The 20979-nt window shown below is 37.0% G+C and overlaps 1 protein-coding gene across 5 annotated transcripts; it reads right to left on the bottom strand.

Annotated features, from left to right (window-relative positions):
* Positions 1–3375: 3375 nt before the first annotated feature.
* On the bottom strand, positions 3376–19928 carry LOC133848342 (homeobox protein Hox-B3). Of its 5 annotated transcripts, XM_062283852.1 has the most exons (7): positions 19097–19928; positions 17739–18023; positions 8363–8575; positions 8220–8302; positions 8031–8149; positions 5058–5797; positions 3376–4911 (listed from the first exon to the last, which is right to left on the bottom strand). In XM_062283852.1, the coding sequence occupies exons 1-6, from the start codon at positions 19780–19782 to the stop codon at positions 5522–5524; spliced, it is 1662 nt and encodes a 553-aa protein (XP_062139836.1). In that variant the 5' UTR covers positions 19783–19928; the 3' UTR covers positions 3376–4911; positions 5058–5521. The 5 variants fall into 5 exon arrangements, with proteins under 5 accessions (XP_062139836.1, XP_062139837.1, XP_062139838.1 ...); XM_062283853.1 differs by lacking the exons at positions 17739–18023; positions 19097–19928 and adding an exon at positions 13662–13750; XM_062283854.1 differs by lacking the exons at positions 17739–18023; positions 19097–19928 and adding an exon at positions 13606–13735.
* Positions 19929–20979: the final 1051 nt, after the last annotated feature.

Below are 20979 nucleotides of genomic sequence, written 5' to 3' on the forward strand. Positions count from 1 at the left end.
TGAAATTATGACGAATAAAATAAAGTAGAATAAGAAAAGCTATTTTTAATATAATAATAAATAATAATTTTAAATTTCATTAATAAAATAAGCACAAATCGAACAGGTATTTAATTATAAAATGATGACAGATAAAATAAAGTTAATAATAATAATAAAAGCGATTTTAAGAAATTTCTTTAAAGATTTTTTTAGTTTGTCATACGTTTTTCTAAAATTTTAAATTAATTTTATTAAATTTAAATCTTTTTGAAGTATAATGAAACAAGAGAAGCGATTTCTCTAGAGATTTTGTAGTTTATCAGACTAATTTTAAAAGTGTTTAATTAGTTTTATAACTGAAGAAGTTTACTATAGTTAGTAATATAATATTAGGACCAAAGTTAGTAATATAAAAATAAGAATCTTAAAAAAAAATTGATTCTAACTATTTCTCTGGAGATCACTTTCAGTTGATCAGAATATTCCTTGCTATATTATTTTGGATCTTTTTAAAGTTATGTGTACTGAAGAAATTTACTATGGTTGGTAATATAGAAATTATAAAAAATCATTTTAAATTTCATTAATAAAATAAACAAAAAAACAGGACCCTAATTGTAAAATTATGACAAATAAAATAAAGTTATATAATAATAGAAAAATCCTTTAAGCGATTTCTCTAGAGATTTTGTAGTTTGTCAGAAAAGTTTTAAAATATATGAAACTTTTTGAATGTAGTAAAGAAATTTCTTAAAGTATTATATTAAAGATTCACTATAAAGAAAATAATATTAAACGGTTTTTTTATAGGTAATATTCAGTCAACCATAGTATTCTTTGCTAGATTGCTTAGATTATAAGTCTGGAAGCGATTTCAATAGAGATTTTTTAGTTTGTCAGACTAATTTAAGTTTTAAAATGTTTGGATATTTTTTTTAAATATATATACTCTTCAGAAATTGACTATGGTTGGTAATATAATTATAATAAACTATAAAGAAAATCTATTCAAACGGTTTCTCGACAGCTAACTTCCAGTTAACTAGATTATTCATTGTTATATTGCTTATTTTATAAGTCTTAAGTATTTATAGAGTATTTGGACAACTGCATATAAAATTTGAGAACTCTAGCTTTGGGCGAGAATGAGTTCATTGGGTTCAGAGCGCTACAGATGACTGGTTTCAATCGAGAAATGATTGAAGATGTGTTTGCTTTTGCACTCTGACTGTGTCTGCGTCTGCGTTGTTTAATTTGTGTGGAGGGGTTTTGTGATTTGTTTGGGATCGGTTTATAATTGGTAGCTTAGTAGATCCGCTTTGGTGGTGTTTATTAACTTTGCGTATAGACTGTCGTCGTTCCCCATGTCATGCCATATGGCAAAACAAGTTTAGCCATTAGAAGCAACGCTTGTATTTTGTATAATCGACAGATGAATAGACAATATCTAGACACACACACTTTTTCTTCATCTTCATCTTCTTCTTCTTCTTCTTATAACTCTGACCCCCGTGAGTAATACATCATTTGGGTTCTTCGATCGTGATCATGATCGTGATCGTGATCATCATTGTTGGCACTTTAATGGACACAAATCGATTTGAATCGATTGGATTCGTATCGAATTATTCGACATTTCCGCCTGCTGTTGTTGCTGATGCTGAATGCTTTTGCTTTTGCTGCTCACTTAGGCGCAGCAATTTAAGAATTGACAGCAGATCTACCAATTAATCTAACATAAAAACATCCGAATGGCAATAAAAACAAAAAAGCAGACACTAATAAAAATAAAAATACAAATCGAGTATCCAAATCCAGATAAATTGTTATAAATGTCTTTACGAATTAAGTTCATAAATTAAATCGAAGCTACAAAAACAAACAAAAAAAAGAAACACAAAATGTCAGCCATAAATTTTACTCTGTTCCAATAGTTGAAAGTTGTGTGTTGAGAGGTTTTTGATACCAACTACTCATAGGGTAAAAGGGTATCACAACTTTCTGCCTCCAGCAAATGTATCTTTAGGTATGAACCAAATAGTATATCGATATACCAAATGTAGTCTTTGGTATATTTTGTGTCTTCAAAAAACGAATCTTTAAATGGGTCTGAATTGTTTTTGGTTGACAATTTGGTATATTTTGAACCTAATAGTATATCAATATACCAAATATAGTCTTTGATATTTTTTTGTATTTTTCAGCATTATAACTTTGTGCCTTCAGAAAATGTATGCTAGAGTGGGTCTTTGTTGCATTGGTTAATTCTCTGGTATATTTTGAACCTAATAGTATATTGACATACCAAATAGTTTTCGGTATATTTTGAGGCTTCATCAAACGTATGTTTCGTTGAGTCTTAGTTGCTTCTGTTGACAATATGGTATATTTTTAAATTAGTATATCGCTATACCAAATGTTGTTTTTGACATATGTATTTTACTTTTATTTCAAAGAAGTGGCGGGTATCTCACAGTCGAGCACACTCAACTGTAGCTTTCTTACTTCTTATTTATGTATTTGGCATCAGGAAACTGACAAATTCAACGAGACTCGTGACGTTGTACGTTCTACATCTACATTCTCTTCTTCTTTAACGCGTTCATTTTTAAAGAGTATTCACACTGCATTGTCAACTAAGGGTCTTACTTACATTAAGTATAATGAAATGGGAAACAACTTACCAAAAATAACTTTGTATTGATGCTGCGAAATTCCAATTTAGTCCATTTTTGTAAAACAAGCGTATTCAAAGTTCGTTGCGAGCTTTTAATGTGCTTCCAGATGATTAATGAAGTGAATTTAATTTACATATTTCGGAGCTTTTAATGTGCTATCATCACACGCCAGAAAATTAATAAAATTTATTCAATTTACGCTTTTTCTTCATGCCTTGAAATTCCAATGTAATCCATTTTTGTGAAACAAGTGTATTCAAAGTTCGTTGTGAGCTTTTAATGTGCTTCCAGATGATTAATGAGGTGAATTGATTTTACGCTTCACGCTTGATTGTGCAAAAGGTGAAAGGGTATTGCGCAGTCAGTATTACCTCCTGCTGTGTCTTCTCATTCTCCGTTTCATGTGCTGACAATGCGGAAGTCAGTTGAGTTTCCTTTTCAGCTTTGACTTTATTTTTTGACTGCCCAAAAGTATGCATCACAATTTTTTAATGCGCTGAAAAGCACGCTGTAAAAATGTTTCGCTTTTTTTGGTTTCATTTTTTGCTTTTTTGTTTTTTTTTTTTTTATTTAGGATTTATACAATAACTTAACATTTGTTTTGCTTTTGGAATCTGGAAATATACAATATTAAATATTGATTTCTTGTTGCATTTATTTTTGTTGTTTAGTTCACTGATTTCATGTTTTTTTGTTGTTGTTGTTGTTGATTTGCTTTTCTTTTCTTGTTTTTTTTGCTTCTTTTTGATTTCTTGTTCTTCTCTTGATTTGTATTCGAAATTTAATTAGCACATATTTTTCGGGGATTGCTATTACATATATATCTTTTGTTTTTCTTTTCTTGTTCTTTAATAATTATTATTACATTTATCAAATGCAGCACTTTAATGCTTAGGCTGAGTGTGTGTTGGTGTGTATAAGTGTGTGTGTGTGTGTGTGTGTGGGTTTGTATCGGTGTATTGAATCGGTTCTCGTTTATCTATTTGGTTTAGCTTTCTGTAAGTTATTTTTTCTTTAAGCGCGACATTCTATGTGTGTGTGTGTGTTGGTCATTGTGAATGTGTGTGTGTGTGTGTGTGTGTGGGTGGGTGGGTTGATGTGACATACATACACACACACACAGATCTAAGTAAATCGCAAGCACAATTCAAATGAGGCTGCTGAAAATCCACAAGCAGGAAAAAAAAAAACGAAACAAAAAAAAAGGAAGCCTGAGAAAACATGAATTGGGAACGCAAAGTTTATTTGTGTGTGTGTGTGTTGATTTCTGTGCGTTTTTCATGCGTGACAATTTCAACTGGGGTAATCGATATCGATATAACGATATATCGAGAATGAAGACAGACAGAAAGTTATAGAAATAGAGCTTTTTTGCTGTTTAAGGTTTCATTTTAATACAAATGCAAAACTGCATTTTAGCTATGTATATGTGTGAGTGTGTGTGTTTATATTTGTATGTATTCGTGTGTGTGTGTGTGTGTGTCTAGTTTTTGTATATTTTGTTTAAGGTTTAACATTTAATTTAATTTCTTTACTTTCATCGTCATATAAATAAAAAATAAATACATTTTTTGTTTTTTTCTTTCTCTTTTTTTTCTTTTCTTGTTCTCTTTTATGCATGCAGGCAAAACTTTTGTTTTTTTTTTCTTATTTTTTTTCTGTTTATCGTTTTCTCATTTTTTGTTTGTTTTTGTTTTTTTTTTGTTTATCGACTTTTTAAATGTTCTTTAAAAAGCTGCACTAATTTTACAAATACGAAAAAAATATATATTATATATATGTATGTATGTATATAAAGTCGAGTCACATTACAAAAAAAAAAAGGAAAAAATATTTATATACGCATATACATATATATATATCGATTCATATATATACGCTATATAATCAGCATCATCATAATAATTCAACAGCTGATCTCTCATGTTCGTTATATGATGTCTCAACTGTTAGCATCGGCTTTGCACTTACATATATATATATATCCAGACTAACAAATATATAGACACACACAATATATACGAAATGTGTGTATATATTGTGCATATATATCATAGTTACAATTTCATTAAATTTAGGCTGCGACTGCAACGTGGGTTCGACAGCGACAGCAATAGCGCGCATTGAGTTTTTAGAGTGAGTCGGCAATAGCAGAAGCAGCAACAGCAGCAGAAGCAGCGGCAGCGGCAGAGCCAGCGACAACAGCAGCAGCAGCTGTTAAAAGCATTTAAGAAAGTCGCTGTTACAGTCACTGCTATGGCTACAGTATTTAACAGAGCCGCTGTTAAGCTTCGCTGTTAATGCTGTTACTGCTGTTACTCCAGCAGCAGCTGTTACAGCATTTAACATAGTTGCTGTTAAGCGTCGCTATTACTGCAGCAGCAGCTGTTACAGCACTTAACAGCTTCACTGTTAAGCGTCGCTGTTACTGTCTCTGCTTTTGGTTTTGCTTCTGTTGCTGTTTCATTTCTATGTATGTATGTTTGTATGTGGGTTTTGTTTGTTGGTTCTGTTCAGAGAGCTTGCGTTTCGTTTTCTCATTTAGCTATTTTCATGGTTGTATGTGTGTGTGTGTGTAAGCAAGCGAATAATGCAGCAGCATTCAAATATCAACAGCTTCGTCAGTTTCAGTTTTTAGCATTTAACATTAACATTAAATATGATACGCCTCCCTCCCTCCCTCCTGCTCCTCCATCTTCTCCAACAAGTGATCCTTGCTTGCACTTGTTGCCATCCCTTTCTCTCTTTCTTGTTCTTGTTGTCGTTCTGTATGTTTTGCCTCTGTTTTTGTTTGTTTCGCTGTTGTGTTGCCTCTCTGCTTCGTGTCTCGTTGTTGTTGTTGTTGTTCTTCTTCTTCTTGATTATTGCACCACACAGCAGCCCTTTTTCTTGTTCTTCTTCTCGTCGATAACCACGTGACTAGCCGAAGTTGGTCCAGGTACCACTTGCTTTGAGACTTGAGCCAGCGAAGTGACGCCATTATTGCTCTCTCCTCCACCTCCTCCTCCGCCTCCGCCACCCTTTCCATTGCCAGCCACCGCCGTTGATTTGCCACCTGCCCCGCCTCCTGTCGATCCTTCCACCTTGCTGCCGTGGGAATTTGTACCATTTTGTGCTGTCGCTTGATTCTGCGAGAGCTGCAAGCGAATTAAATTTCATTAATGCAAAAGTACAACAGAGAAATATTCAGTTGTCAGCGAGTAAACTTAAGCGAGTAATTGGAATAACGAGACATTCAGCTTTCAGCGAGTAAACTCAACTTTTAGCGACTCAAATTTCCCAGTTCAACAAATAATCTGAAACAAAACTTCTAAACGATTCGCTATTCATCAAATTTTAGACATTAAGCTTGCAACGAGTAAACTCAACTTTTAGCGAGCACAATTTACCAGTTTAACGAATACTCTGAAACAAATTAGCTAATTCTAAACGCTTCCTTTTCCTTTCATTTTTAAGTTTCGATTTCAATAAATTATTATCTTGATAGAACAAAACTTAATGAAGAATGTAAAAGCAAGACCTTTCGGCGAGTAAACTGAACGAGGAAACATTCACTAACGAGACATTCAGCTTTCAGCGAGTAAACGCAACTTTTAGCGAGTCAAATTTCCCAGTTCAACAAATAATCTGAAACAAAACTTCTAAACGATTCGATTTTCATCAAATTTGAGACATTAAGCTTGCAACGAGTGAACTCTACTTCTAACGAGTAAAAATTCCCATTGTAACGAATCTTCTCTATACAAATAAGCTTAACATAATCAACAGTATTTCTAAACGATTTGACTTTTTCCTTATATTTTGTTGTTTTGATTTTAATAAATTATTCACTTATTAAACTTAGCTTTTGGCGAGTACTGTTTAGTGTGTTTCGATTTCAGTAAATTATTTATTCAACAATTATTCAACGAGACATTCAGCTGTCAGCGAGTAAACTCAACTTTTAGCGACTCAAATTTCCCAGTTCAACAAATAATCTGAAACAAAACTTCTAAACGATTCGCTTTTCATCAAATTTCCGACATTAAGCTTTCAGCAAGTAAAGTCGACTTTTAGCGAGTACGAAGGAATCAACGAATCTTCTAAAACAAATTAGCTTTTTCTAAACGATATGCTTTTCATTAAACTAGTTTCAATTTCAATAAATTATTCTCTTATTTTTCGCTTTTGTCGAGTGCACTAAACAGAGAAACTTTCACTAACAAGACATTCAGCTGTCAACGAGTAAATTGAAATTTTAGCGAGTAAACTTTCCCAGTTTTCTCTACAAATAAGCTTTACACATTCCATTAGTATTTCTAAATGCTCTAAATAAATTATTCTCTTATTAAAATCAAGCTTAATGAAGAGTACAAAAGAAGCAAGAGAGAAACATTCACTAACGAGATATTCAACTTTCAACGAGTAAGTTCAACTTTTTGCGAGTAAAATTTCACTTTTCAACAAAACTTCCAACATATTAGCTTTACATAATTAAAAGTATTCTAGCTATATTTCTAAACGATTTGATTTGTATCAAATTTTTGGTTTTGATTTCAATAAATTATTGCCTATGCATTAAAGTAAACTATTTTTGCTTAGCACATTGCTTAATATAGAGTGATGTTATAATTTATTGAGTTTCAACAAATTGTTTGAAAACCTTTATCTTTAATCTTCTATGTTGGGAACATAATCTAATCTTCAAGATTGTAAATGTGTTTGTTTTTAAAGTAAACTATTTCTGTTTAGCACATTGTTTAATATAGAGTTCAATTATAAGACTAAGTATGCTATAAAGTTTAGCGCTGAGACGTGTTAAATTGACAAGTATTACTATTACTATTATTATTATAACATAGATAAGAAATAAATTTATAACCTAGTGTAAATTTAGTAGCGCTGACTGCTTTAGGCTAGGAATTGAAAAGTACCTAAATAATTTCTCTATTTTTGTAATGCTCAAGGAACACAAAACTAAGCGCTGTTTAGCTATAATTACAATATTAAATCGGAGAATAATTGACGGTGACTGAGCTTCGTTTTTAACTGAAGATTTCAGAAAACTAATAGGCAACTGACAAGCTAACATAGTTTAAAGAAAGATGACGCCTCTACTCTAGTTGAAGTTGGGTACTGACTTCTAGCTTTCCAAGTTTATGCGTCTTTTCGTTGGGTGCTTCCTTTCTCAGCTCATTCAACTTTTCGTGGGTGACAGATAAAATGAAGCCTTTACTCTAGTTGAAGATGGTTGCTGACTGCTTGCTTTCCCCTTTCATGCAACTTTTCCTGAGTGACAAATACAGATGATCCCTCTTCTCTATTTGAAAAAGGCTGCTGACTGCTTCCTTTCCCTGTTCATTTGACTTTTCGTGGGTGACATTTGCTTACATTTGTTTTGGTTACACTCTCGCCGATTGCAGTTGTTGCGCCGTTGCAGTTATCATCGCCATGCTGTGCGTTGCCATTGCCTATTGTACGATCCTCTGTGGGCGTGATGGGTTTGCCACCTGTCAAGTCGCATAAAAATGAAAGAAATGAATCCAAGAGAATCGAATGCATAAAAAGAAAGAAACTTACCACGTATCATGCTAACAATTTCATCAGCCTCTCTGGATAGATCGCCGCCTGGACGAAAAGGATTATCCCAGCCGGAATCAGTGCTGCAAAAGTACAAGTTGTTAGTTAGTGTTGGTAAACGCTTTAAATGGAAGTCGACTCACCTCTGCTGTCTGTCGTAGGCTGGTCCTAGGCCTCCAGTCGGCTGCATCGTCGCCGTCGCCATTGTTGTATAGTCTAAGTTACAATTGTAGCTACTAAACGTATTATCTAAATTATCCGCAAAACTCGTCAACGAATAATCGTTGCTTGGTGGACAAATCTGTTGCGGTTGACTGCTTTGGTAAATTGAAACGCGAACTATCGAACGTTCCGATCTGAAATGAGGCACAAATACGCAAAAAAAATTAAGTATATGAAAAGAGGCAAGACAACTATCGAGAGAGATAGAGAGAGAGAGAGGGAGAGGGAGACAGACACACACGCATTCCTAAACAGCTTCGTCACATTTTCCCCCCAATGTCAATTAAATTAAGTCATTTGCCAATTGCGCGTCGCCAGCGATTTGAACTTTTCATTCAATTCAATTTTCACGTTTTCAATTCGTTTCATTTCACAAATGGAAATTGACAAGTCTCCGACCGCAAATCTCGGCGCGTGCCTTTTGCATTTTGCATTATATAACGCCCCTGGAGAGTTGCTCTATAACTGCCACAAGCTGCATGCCACATGTTGTTGCAGCTCTATTCAAAGAGTGTCAATCAACCTGCAACTGACATCTTCCTCTTTCAATCTTGCACAATCTTCCAGCTTGAGCTTCTCTTTCTCTAATTGGGAATTGCGGCAATGAAAATTCCCAATTTAGTCACAGCAACAAAAAAAAAATGTGCAACCAATTCAGCAAGTTTTCAGTGCTGCCAAATGCCCATGAAATAACGGCAATGTCAACGCTGCATTCAACGCATTGAAGATCGTATTATAAGTAATGAAACATTGAATTTTCAAATATATAAAATACTGTACAATAAATTTAAAACGTATAATGAGGAATACAAATTTAAATAAAATTGAAATTTCAATTTCAGTCACAGGAAAAAAAAGTGCAACCAACAAGATTTCATTAAACACATTAAAAATCATGTCATAATTAATGAATAACAGAATTTAAAAATGCATTTTTAAAATAAATTATATAATAAATTTAAATCGTATTATAAGGAATACAATAAACAGAATTGAAATTTTCTAAATTAATCGCAGCAAAAAAGACAATTCAACAAAAATAATTCAGAAAGTTTTCATTCAATGGATTAAATATCGAATTATACATAAGTAATAAATTTAGATTGTATTATGAGTAAAAAAAATTTAAAAAAATAAATTGAGTTAAACACATAAGAAAGCTAACAAAGTCGAGTGTGCTCCAATGTTAGATAGATTTTAGATTTTGAATGAAAGCAAAATAGTGCGGTATTATTCTTAAAATATACCAAATTCACATACCGCAAACATACCATAAAAATACTGAAAATTTACGATTTTTAATATAAACAAAAAACAGTGCGGTATTGTGCACAAAATATACCGAATTAATATATCACAAAAATACTAAAATATACCGAAAATCTATATTCCGCATATTGATATGGTATAATATTCAAAATGTAACAAAGACCACAAAATATACCAAATGCTATATTTAGTATATTGATACCACATTCAGAATATACCATAGAGTATAAAATATACCAGATTGTCAGGCAAAGCAATTAAGATACGCATTAAGAAAGCGTTTTTGCTCATACAAAAGAATTTCTTATATAATTTCGACATTTTTTATGTTTATGTTAAGAAACTAGCAATTAGTTATATAATTTAGAGTTTACTATAATATATCTCTCATTATTCAAGTTCTTAATTCTTCGTGTAATATATTTCCTATTATTCAAATTCTTAACTCTTCGTTTAATATAACATATTTCCCGTTATTCAAGCTTTAAATTCTTAGTTTAGTATAATATATTTTTCATTATTCAAATAGAATGTTCTACATAAATAAATAACAATTCTTTTCGACCATATCTCGTGTTTACTCAAACAACATTTGAAAGAGATTTAGAAGTCGGATAAAGTTAACACAAGTTGATAAGAAATTGGAAATTTAAAAGTGCAAAACTGCGCTGGCGAAGTTTGAGTAAACGTTATGATATCAGACCTCAGGCAAGAGAAAGGCGAAGAGGCGAAGAGGGCAATGCAAGGTGACGGACAGCGAAGCAAGGTGGAAAGTTGAAAAGTGAAAGAAATAAAAAGGGTCGAGTTGAGTTGAGTTGAGTTCAGTTTCCCCCTTCTTCATAACTACATAGATAGAAAAAATAAACAAAGGGCAACCCAAGGCTACAAAAAAACAAAAAACAATAAAGTTGTGAGTCATTTCTCACCGGCAAATCCTGCGGTGATTTTTATCATCTGGATTGCATAAGTTGGACTGTTTTATGTTAATTACTTGCGGTTTTTTCTTCTTCTTTTCTTTTTTTTTTGTGCACGTCAATCACACGCTATAATTCACAACTGGTTCTGGTCGCAAAAAGAACGAACGAGAAAAAAAAAAACAATTATAAAGGTAACTCACTTTACGGCCAATTTTCTTGCTCTTTTAACTATTTCTTTTTTATGGTCTATTCTTTTGCCTCCGCTTTTGTGCTTTCTATTTTGTCGACTGTTTCGTTGGCTTCCCAGAAATGCGAGTTAAGTGAACTAAGAACCGATATTTTAAAGTCTTCTAAGCTCCAGTTGTGTCTGTGTACGTTTCCATCAAACAATCTATTCTGCTTCCCCCTCTCTTTCTATCCCTCTCTCACTCCATAGCCATTATCTGATGATCTTTTGTCTGCCCGTTTTAGGCTATTCTTCTGCTCATTTTGCCAGTCATTTTTCAACTTGTAACACAAAGCAGAGAAATAGAAAAAAATTAAGAAAAACATGAAAAATACAAAACTTGGACAAATGTTTTAAACTATCAACTATCGATCAACAAGTTTTAGTTTTGTATCTGTTTTTTACACTCTCAAGAGTAAATAGTGAACTTGTGTTGTGTAGTCTAGTGTTGTTGTCAGCTCATTGAGCATGTGAAGATTACGTCATGTGCCGAAATTGATATGCGCGAATGCGACAACAATAACAATAACAACATCAACAGCAACAACAACAATAACTGTAACAAGCTCAGCGACAAGAACTTACAAGCAACAACAACACAAATAAAAACAAGTTTTTAAAATGTTTTTCGAGTGCTTTTTCGTTTGGCCTCGCTTCACGAAGGGCGTGAGGAAGGGAGGTAGGGGGGGCTGCTTCTGCTTATTGTCGTGTTTCTCATCACAAAACTTCCTTTGAAGTGTTTGAACACGAAAAAGTAAAACCAAAAACAACAACAACAAAAATGAAAACTACCAAAAAAAAAAAAAATAATACTTGTTGCTGTGCGTGTGTGTGGGAGGGAGACAACAACAGAGGTGTTGGCAGACGAAATGCAGCGCGAACTTGAAGCTACTGCTGCTGCTTCTTCTTCATCTGCTTCTTCGTCTGTTTGCTCTGCTTATAACAGTTGTTCTTGTTGTTGCTGCGCTGCCCGCGATGAGCGCATCGGCTTTGCCGCCAAAGCAGCGCAGCGCAGCTTTCAATTAGTCTGCAGACGTCACACACACACAAACATACACACATACGCATATGGTCAGTAGCACACGCAATGAGAGCAGCAGTAAATTAATTTAACAAATTACACATGTATGTGTGTGTGTGTGTGTGTGTGCCCCACCCGTTGCTGCTGCTGCTGCGTTTTAACAAAAATAATGAAATTAAATGTTAATTGAATATTTTTGCACTTGACGTCAAACGACGCAACAGCAGCAGCAGCAACAACAACAACAACAAGCAGCCATTTATTTTGCATGCCAATTGGGGGGAACGAAACGAAACGAAAAGCAACGAAAACGAAACGCCTGCAATTTGTTTTTGCATGCGATAAAAAGGCAGCGCTGCATTGCGACGCAAACTGCGCTGCTGCTGATGTGTTGTTGTTGTTCTCCTTCTTCTTCTTGTTGCCCAGCAGTCGGTCGGCATTTCATTTTTGAAAATTTTAAAACATATACACCGCACACACATCACATGGACTTTATATTATAGAATTTATATTATGTGTGTGTTTGTGTGTATATATATAGAAATAACAACGTCGCAGCAGGCACGAACACAGCGTCTAAACTTAAAGCTATGTCTAATTTATGTACAAACAAGGCACTATATTTTAACACACACTGTTAAAGCCGATACATCACACACGCATACACACTTGTACACTTGCTGCTAGTCGGGCAGTGTATTTTAATTGCGTTCACAGAGCATTAGCAGCACACTGAGCGAGAGCAACGCTGAAGAGAGAGAGCACAGTGAGAGCGAGCGTAAGTAGGAGAGCGCTTACTCGTGGGGAGTGGCTGCTGAGGGGGGGTGTGGAGTGGGCGATGGGGTGTTGAAGTGGCGTTGGCGGGCAATGTAGGTGTGTACGAAGCGAGGAGGGGAAGGGGGGGAGGTGGATTGGCAATCGCGGACTCGTGTGTATTATTTTTTGCGATGAACTCACTGCGCGCATCCCACCATGGACAACAAAAACAACAAAATAAATATAAGAGCAGCAGCAAAGCGTAACACAGAGTGTGTTTGTGTGTGTGTGTGTGTGTGCACAACACACAAATTACTTTCACATTGTTATTTGCCTATTTCAATTATAATTTGTATTGTATACAATATAGTATTTGCCAGGCCACTTTTAATTGCGTGTTTTCCACTGTGCGCTCGCAAAGCGCATTTACCAACACTGTTGGTGGGAGTACAACCTTAACACCCAACCCCCACCTGCCCCCGTCACTCTTCCACCCACTGTCAACCACTTGCACTCACTGACTGCGCTGCTTGCATGTGTTAGTGTGTGCGTGTGCGTGTGTGTTTTGTATGCGTGTGTTTGTGTCCCTCTTTGGCACGCACGATTGACTTTTGCATTTATATTTGCTTTGCTTTGGTGTTGTTTTTTTTCTATTCACTTGGCATTTTTGTTGGCATTTTACAATTTGTTAACAAACTAATTCACGCACTTGACAAACTTTTTGATTTTTTGTTTTTTTGGACAGCTGCTTCTTCTGCTGTGTTTTTCAGCGTTCTGCTTCCTCTTTGCGATTCTACGCGCGTTTTACTTTTGCGACCACCGTTCTCGATAGTTAGCTCCGTCCTCTCTCTCTCTCTCTCGCTCTCTCTTACTTGTTCTCTCTGCCCTTTGCTCAACGACGGCAGCGACGCGACGTCGTCGGATTCGGATTCTGCTGCTGGGGTTGTTTGAAACAACAACACAACAACAACGTACAATTTACAAAATTTCAAATGTATGATGATGAGCGTAGTTAACTTTTTTTTCTTTACTTTTTAAGCGCCCCGCACGTAATTCTCGTTTGTTGTTGGCTGTTTGGCGTTGTCGTTGCGTTTGCCTAGCTAAACTTGCAAGCTTGCTGCTAAAAAGTAAAAGATACAATACACACACACACACACACACACGAATGTTTGCAGGAGCACACGGCGCTCTCGCTTGAGCCGCTGAGAGAGCGTAAAAGAGAGCGCGTTCTCTCGTGAAGTTCAGACGAATGGCGTTGCCACCTTACTGCATTTAAGTGTGTGTTTATTTGTTTTGTTTTCGTACTGCGCACAATTACCGTTTTATATTTATTTACTTACAAATTGCAACAATTTAAATGTCTTATAACAAATAAACAAATTTCGATTTGTATATTTTTTTGTTTACAAATTAAATGCAATAACCCAGTTGGAAACCTGTTTGGTAAATGCTTATCAAATCTGATTGGAGATGAACTCATCAGGGCAACTAAAAAACACAAAAATAAAATGAACAACTAGCCAAATTTAGAAACAAGCGCACATTATTGGCTGGAATTTCTAGCAAATGCGCGCAAAATTCGCCAATTTGGCCAAACAAAAACAAACACGAAATTTGGCAGCTGTTAGAACAAAAACAAACACAAAAACAACAACAAGGCGAGAAGGAAAAGGCCAACAAACTGCGTCTTTTATTTCTGTCATATTGTCTGTTGATCTTTTATGCTTTGTTGTTGTCAAGCTGCGCATTAACAAGAGAAGAAAGACAACAAAAGAAACAAAAGAGGCAACGCACATTGTAAAATTGTAATGAAAACAAACAAAAACTAAAAACGGCAATGCGCACACACACATCTGGCAACGCTATTAAACCAACAAACATGACATCACTTTTTTTTTGCGCACTCACTAAAATGCCAAAGTAATATGGAGCGAGCGAGTGAACGAGAGAGAGCGATCCAATAAGAGAGCAACGCAAGCTCGCTCTCAATCGAATGTTTTGCGTTCTCTCTGCCGCTGCCGCGCGCTCTGCTTATGTTATACACAGCAGCAGCGAGCGGTGACGGCAGCGGACGACGACAGCGTGAACAAAAATAAAAATAATAACATAAGAAACATAAACACATAACTATATAAAAAAAAAAGGTACTCGAAGCGCCGTCGCGCTGTCGACGTCGCAGTCGGGGAAGCTGGGCTGATGAATGCAAAGCGGCAGCGAACATGTGAATGTGGGAGGGGGTGGGAGGGGGAATGGGGAGCGTGTAACACACAAAATTGAAAACGGGAGCAGCAGCAAGAATTCTTTTTTTTTATTTTATGTTATGTGTATTATTCGTGTGTATGGTTGGAGAAGGGGATGGAGATGGCAGTGGGAAGGGGGTGGGGAAGGGGAAAGAGGAAGCTCTTGTGGGCGGAGGTGGGGAGGTTGCTGTGACAGTTAATAAACGGGGTTGCCACACTGGTCAGCGACAGACAGAGCGACGCGATGCTGCCAATTGGGAACGCTGTTCGTCCGTCCGTCCGTCTCTCTGTCTGTCTGTCTCTTTCTATTGTTGTCGCTGTCGCCGTCGCCACAAACTATTCAGAGCAAACATGCACAAGCACGCACAGAATGTTTCATACTATGCTTTGCTATGTTCTCTATGTAGGTAATAAGGCTGACTGGCAACACAGCAACAACAAGTAAAGCAACTACAACAACAGCAACAAAAACTACAACACGCACTGCTGACCAGCGACACAATTACACGTGGCTGCGTGTGTGTGTGTGTGTGATAATGGCTGCCTGCTGTCCCTCTTCCTCTTCCTCCTCACACCCTTTGGACACTTTGCTGCTACTGCTGCTTCTTCTTGCTGCTATGCATGTCAAGTGTGGCCACCGGAAAATCAATCGCCTGACTGACAATTCAACACACTCTTACACACACACGCACACTTTCTTACACACACATGCACACACACTGAATACTTTCACAATAGCTTTGCTCGAATTTCAAGACATTCACTAAAAATGTGCCCAAACATTAAGAGGTGAAAGGGGAGAGAGAGAGAGGGGGGGTTTCGTTTCGCCTCATCTCACCTCAGCACAGCAATGATCACCTTCACCTCATCATCGCATCTCTTACAAATCAAACCGTTGATGTCGTTAAAAGCTAGAAAAGAAGCTAGATGAATTTGAAAATAAGCTATATTTGAAGCTATAAGCTAGACGCAAATTTTACAAACTAGAACTCGCTTATAAAAAGCTAAACTGGCAACACATTTACAGCCAGAAAATGCTAGATGATTTTGAAAATAAGCTATATTATTTATTTATTTACATGTTAATTATTATGCCAAATAATATAATAACTAAAAGAAGCGAGTGCTAGCTACTAATGCCATCGACTCTTTAAGCTGTAAACTAGATGCAAATTTTACAAGCTAGAACTAGCTTCTAATAAGCTAAACTGGCAACACTGCTAGCACGCCTCTTCCGCAGCCTCTCTCTCTAACAGCACCTTCCCTCATCATCACACATTTCACCTCACGTCACCTTTAACAGCTGCCATTCATCTCATAAACATAATCGATAATAACAGCAAACGCTTTGTTCTTGTTCTATGCCTTGTCTTCCCCCCTCCCCAGACACTGCCTTTCCATACATCATTTATCTTTGTGTAGATTTGTGTGTAAAAGAAAGTTCTTCTTCTTCTTCTTCGGATGACATCACGTTGCGCTTAAAGCGGCCAACCGGCAAATTAAAGCTCTCTCACATACGACAACGACAGCAAAGGTCAGAAATAAATAAAAATCAGCTTGGCAGCTCCAAGTGTGTGTTTAAGTTATCGATAAGCTCGCTGCTATCGATTAACAACTGCCAAAAAGGTAAACAAAGCTTAAGCGCTGCTTGTGTGTGTGTGTGTGTGTTTGTGTGTGGGCGTTTATCGATGGGCAGCTTAATTATTTGTTGTAGGCGCTTGCGTGGGTGTGGCACGTTGATTAGACAACACACACACACACAGATGTATGCAGCCGAAAAAGATGTGGGTCAACAACCACCAAATGGAGTTGACCTACATCATGCTTTAAAATGCACACACACACACACACCAACTTCAAACGAAGCATTATGTAATAAATGACGACGATGGCAGCGCAGTTTAACGGTATTCATTGCGGCCGCTGCTGCTGAGAACGTTCAACTGCAGCGCCGGCGCAGACAGCAAAACAAAATGAAGAAAACACAGTTAGAGCAACTCCAATTGGAGTCGTTGGTGGTGTCCGCATGCAAAATGCTTTCCAATTGGAATGGTTAAACGGGAGAGAGCGAAAGAGAGCGGGTGCGAGAGAGAACGGAGCCCCAAAGAGAGAGCGTAAACATTGGTAAACAGAGCGACGCATCCTGCTATCTTTTTAACTTCTCTCTCTCTCTCTCCCACTCTTGCGTGTGTTTTATCGCAAAAGGAAGTTTTAAAATGCAAAACGTAATTATCGATTAAAAGTTGAATGGCTAAAAGACGGTGGAAGGGGAAGGGGGATTTTCTGTTTGTTTTGCGGGGCCAATGCGCTGCAAAAAGTTCATTGCATGCAATTTGGCACGACTATTTAATGTATGCAAGTGTGTGTGTGTGTGTGTTTGTGCTTAGACAGAGATCAGCTTATGGCTTATTTGGCTTACGAATTGCCCCAAAAAAGTGAAAGCTGCCAAAAACTCATTATTCTGATTACATTCTTTTTTTCTGATGAACAAAAAGTAGACCTAAATTTTCGAGAGCAAAATGCATAAAAAACGAAACAAAAAAACAAGTAAAGGGTTCATTAACATTCGAGGCTAGATTTTTAACTAGAGATGAGAGCGTGAGTTAAGAGCAGCAGAGCAAAAAAGCTTTCACTCAAGTATTAAAAATAAACTGCTGCATATCATAAAAAAGAAGAAAGAAACCCAAAAGAAAAATCTAATCAAATTTGCCAAATTAGTTCAAATCGTTTTTATTGCCTAAAGGCATGCAACTTAATTGTTACGTCACAGCTGCTGCTGATCAAAGGCGCAGCCATTTTGTTTGTACACATAGTACATATCTCTTTCTCTCGCTCTTTCTAATTGCCTACTTAGTGCATTGTACTTACTCTTCCTGCACTTCGATGCCGCTGTCGTCCATATTGAGTTTCGCATAGTCACCATAACTGTTGTTGCTATTAAGCGTCGCGGTCGCTGCTGCTGCTGTTGTTGTTGTCCCCGCTGCCGCCGCTGCGGCTGCTGCGGAGCTAAGCGTCTGTTGCTGCTGCTGCGGCTGACCAGCAGCGTCGGCAGCATCGAAACCAAAGCTCGGCTCCACGTGCTCGGACAGCGGCGTCGGCGTCTCAAAGACCAGCGTCTCAACCATTGAGCCTTTTGACGAGCCAAACGAAACGCTGCAGAAAGAGAGAGAGAAAGGAAGTGAGCAAAGGAGCAGAGATATTTGCATAATGCGTTATCAGCGTTGCCAATTCAGCTATTTCTCTGCTAGATCTGACGGTTTTCAAAAGCAAAATGTGGCATAAATTATAAACTAGCGGCTAGAGCGAAATATAGCTATTTTTAAGCAATTCTGACGTAACTTTGGCTTTTATAAGTCATGTATCTTTGTGCTTTATGATAATGAATTTTTGATAATGATCATGAATTGCAAATCCTTTAGTAACTCCAGCCAATATTCAACCTGAATGATATATTTATTTGCTTACGCAATTCTTCGAGGAGGAGTAATTGCTTTCGTTTTTAATTTTTTAATAATGAATTGAATTTTTAATTATATAAAAACATCAATATGCCAAAAGAGCTTTACATTTATCGGTTTATAAAAACAAATGTTGTATACCATCATCCGTCAAAACTTCAGTTGCAGTTGATAAAATTGGCAAAATACTCAAAAATACTAAAAAAAATAAATAAAAATGAAAAAAATTTGGTTTTACTAATTTATCGTTATGTTTTAGTTGGCCGGTGTTAGCTTTTTTCATAAGTTATTTGAGCTTTATTATGAAAATGAAAAAATTTTGGTTTCACTAATCTATCGTTATATTTTAGGTATCAACAACATTTTCTAGCGGTTTTTAGATTTTTAATAAGTTATTATTTTTAGATTTATTATGACCTGAAGAATTGAAAACGCTGTGCGTAATTAGACTCAAAAATACTTTATTTTTTTTAAATGAAAAAAAAAAAAATTGTTTCACTAATCTATCGTTATGTTTTAGCTATCAGCAACAATTTCTGTCTGTTTTTAGCTTTTTTCATAAGTTATTATAGCTTTATTATGAAAATTCAAAACAAAATTTATTTCACTACTCTCTCGTTATCTTTTAGCTATCAGCAACATTTTCTAGCGGTTTTTAGCTTTATTATGACCTGAAGAAATGACAACACTGTGCGTTGTGCGTAATTAGGCGCAAAAAGGAGCAAAGGAAAACAAAACAAAAAGCTTTTATTGTTGTTGCGTAGTTACCGTTTGAGGCCGACGCTTTTGGTGCCCAGCTTGCTGAGCTTGGGCTTTTTCTGATTGGTTGTTGTTGTTGTTGTGATTGGCGGGCGGTTGAATTTATCACTTTGATCGCTGGAATCAGCGGCGCCAACTGTTGTTGCCGTCTCCTCGGACAGATCCTCGATGTCGCTGCGGTTGCTGTTGTCGTTGTTGTTGTAATTGTTGTTGCTGCTGCTGCTCTCCAACAGCAGCAGCTGATGCTCCTGTTGTTGTTGCTGCTGATCGTTGTTATCGTTATTATTATTATTATTCATGCTCTCGTTTTCGTGTTCTTGTTGTTGTTGTTGTTGGCGGGACGGATGCATTGTTGTTGTATGCACAAGTGGCAAAGCCAGCGACAGCGAAGTTGGCGGCGACGTCGACTGCGGCGGCGGCGTTGTGCTGCCCAGCAGCCTACTGCGCTCATCATCTGCACTCGCAGCAGCGACGTCGACTGCACTAGACGTCGACGTCGACGTTGACGTTGACGTTGACGGCACGTTGGCGAGCATTGCTGCGGTTGAATTGAGCTTTGCTTTGTTGTAGTTGTAGCTTTCGTTAGTAGTGAGATTCAATTGCTGTTGCTGCTGTTGTTGTTGTTGTCGTTGTTGCTTATGCAGATTCACAGATGGCGCCACTGTATCATTTTGTCGTCGGCTTAACGCCAGCATGCGTGAGTCGTGCGTGAGTTGAATGCACTCACGTTTAATGATCACTCACGATCACGTAAAAAACACACAAAACAAAACAACAAAAAAAGAACGGCAATAACAATGCGACAACGTTGGCAATGTTTCACAGTTGTGTGCTTTATTCACTCTCTATCTCTATCTCTCTCTCTCTCTTTTGCTCGCTCACTCTCTGTTACCGCTTGATTGAATTTAAACCGGACGCAGCGCGGCAAACGTCGCTGCTCGACGTTAACGTTATAATGACAACGACAACGACGACGACAATTCTTGCATACGAATGCTTCTCTGCTCTGCTCTGCTTTGGCTTTGGGGTCGCTGCTTTGTGGCTACTGCGCCTTTTTTGTATCACCTTTTCTTTCACATACACACAGACACACACCAACACTGACACACATGGAGAACGAGAGATAAACGACTTAATTTCCGCAACACAAAATTGAATAGACTTTTGAATTTCCTTCCACACACACTCACGCTAAATATTTAGCACCCAAAACAACACACAACACAAACAACAACAATGTGAAGGATGATAGTAAGAGCGCGAGGGGGGGAGGGCGGGAAGAAGATGCAAAACGACGAACGACGCTCGATAATTGCACTTGGCACTAAACACAACGAAATGCGGCGGCGACGACGACGACGACGGCAACGGCGGCAGCAGCGGCGACTGCTGTGTTGCGCATTTAACACACGTTTATAAATAAATATGCTAGATATGCATAAATCCGTTACGTTTCGTTTTTTTATTCTTTGTTTCTTCGACTCGTGTTGTCCTGTTGCTACTTATTTGATTGCGTTCTTGCGTTCTGTTTCTTCGTTTTTTTTTGTATTTTGCTGCGCTTCGAATTTCAGCCACTGTCTCGCCGCCAGTGTGACTGAAGTGTCGTATTCAAATAAGCCGACTGCATGGAGTTCATTTGTGGTGGGGGGCTCACCTTAACAGTTGCTTGTGCTCCGGTCACACTGCTGCAGACAAAGTTGCGCACAGTTGGCAGCATTGCGCTCAACAGTTACAGCAAGTTGGCAGCACTGCCAAAGAGTTTGACTTCAATTTTAATGCGTTCTACTTTTTGTTATTATTTTATGCGTTTATTTTATAGTACTTGTTAATTTAATGTATGTATATGTAGCTAATTTAGTTATTTTTCTTGTTATTTTATTTGGTGGCTAATT

Source organism: Drosophila sulfurigaster, chromosome X (assembly GCF_023558435.1).
Source record: "Drosophila sulfurigaster albostrigata strain 15112-1811.04 chromosome X, ASM2355843v2, whole genome shotgun sequence".
In the NCBI taxonomy this organism is placed as follows: domain Eukaryota; kingdom Metazoa; phylum Arthropoda; class Insecta; order Diptera; family Drosophilidae; genus Drosophila; species Drosophila sulfurigaster.

Excerpts from the sequence above, each read along its gene's own strand:
- LOC133848342 (XM_062283852.1), bottom strand. The coding sequence starts at position 19,782 with ATGCTGGCGTTAAGCCGACGACAAAATGATACAGTGGCGCCATCTGTG. Across the intron at positions 8,150-8,219 it reads AATTGTTAGCATGATACGTG|GTGGCAAACCCATCACGCCC; the intron begins GTAAGTTTCTTT and ends GCGACTTGACAG. Across the intron at positions 5,798-8,030 it reads AGAGTGTAACCAAAACAAAT|CTCTCGCAGAATCAAGCGAC; the intron begins GTAAGCAAATGT and ends ATTCGCTTGCAG.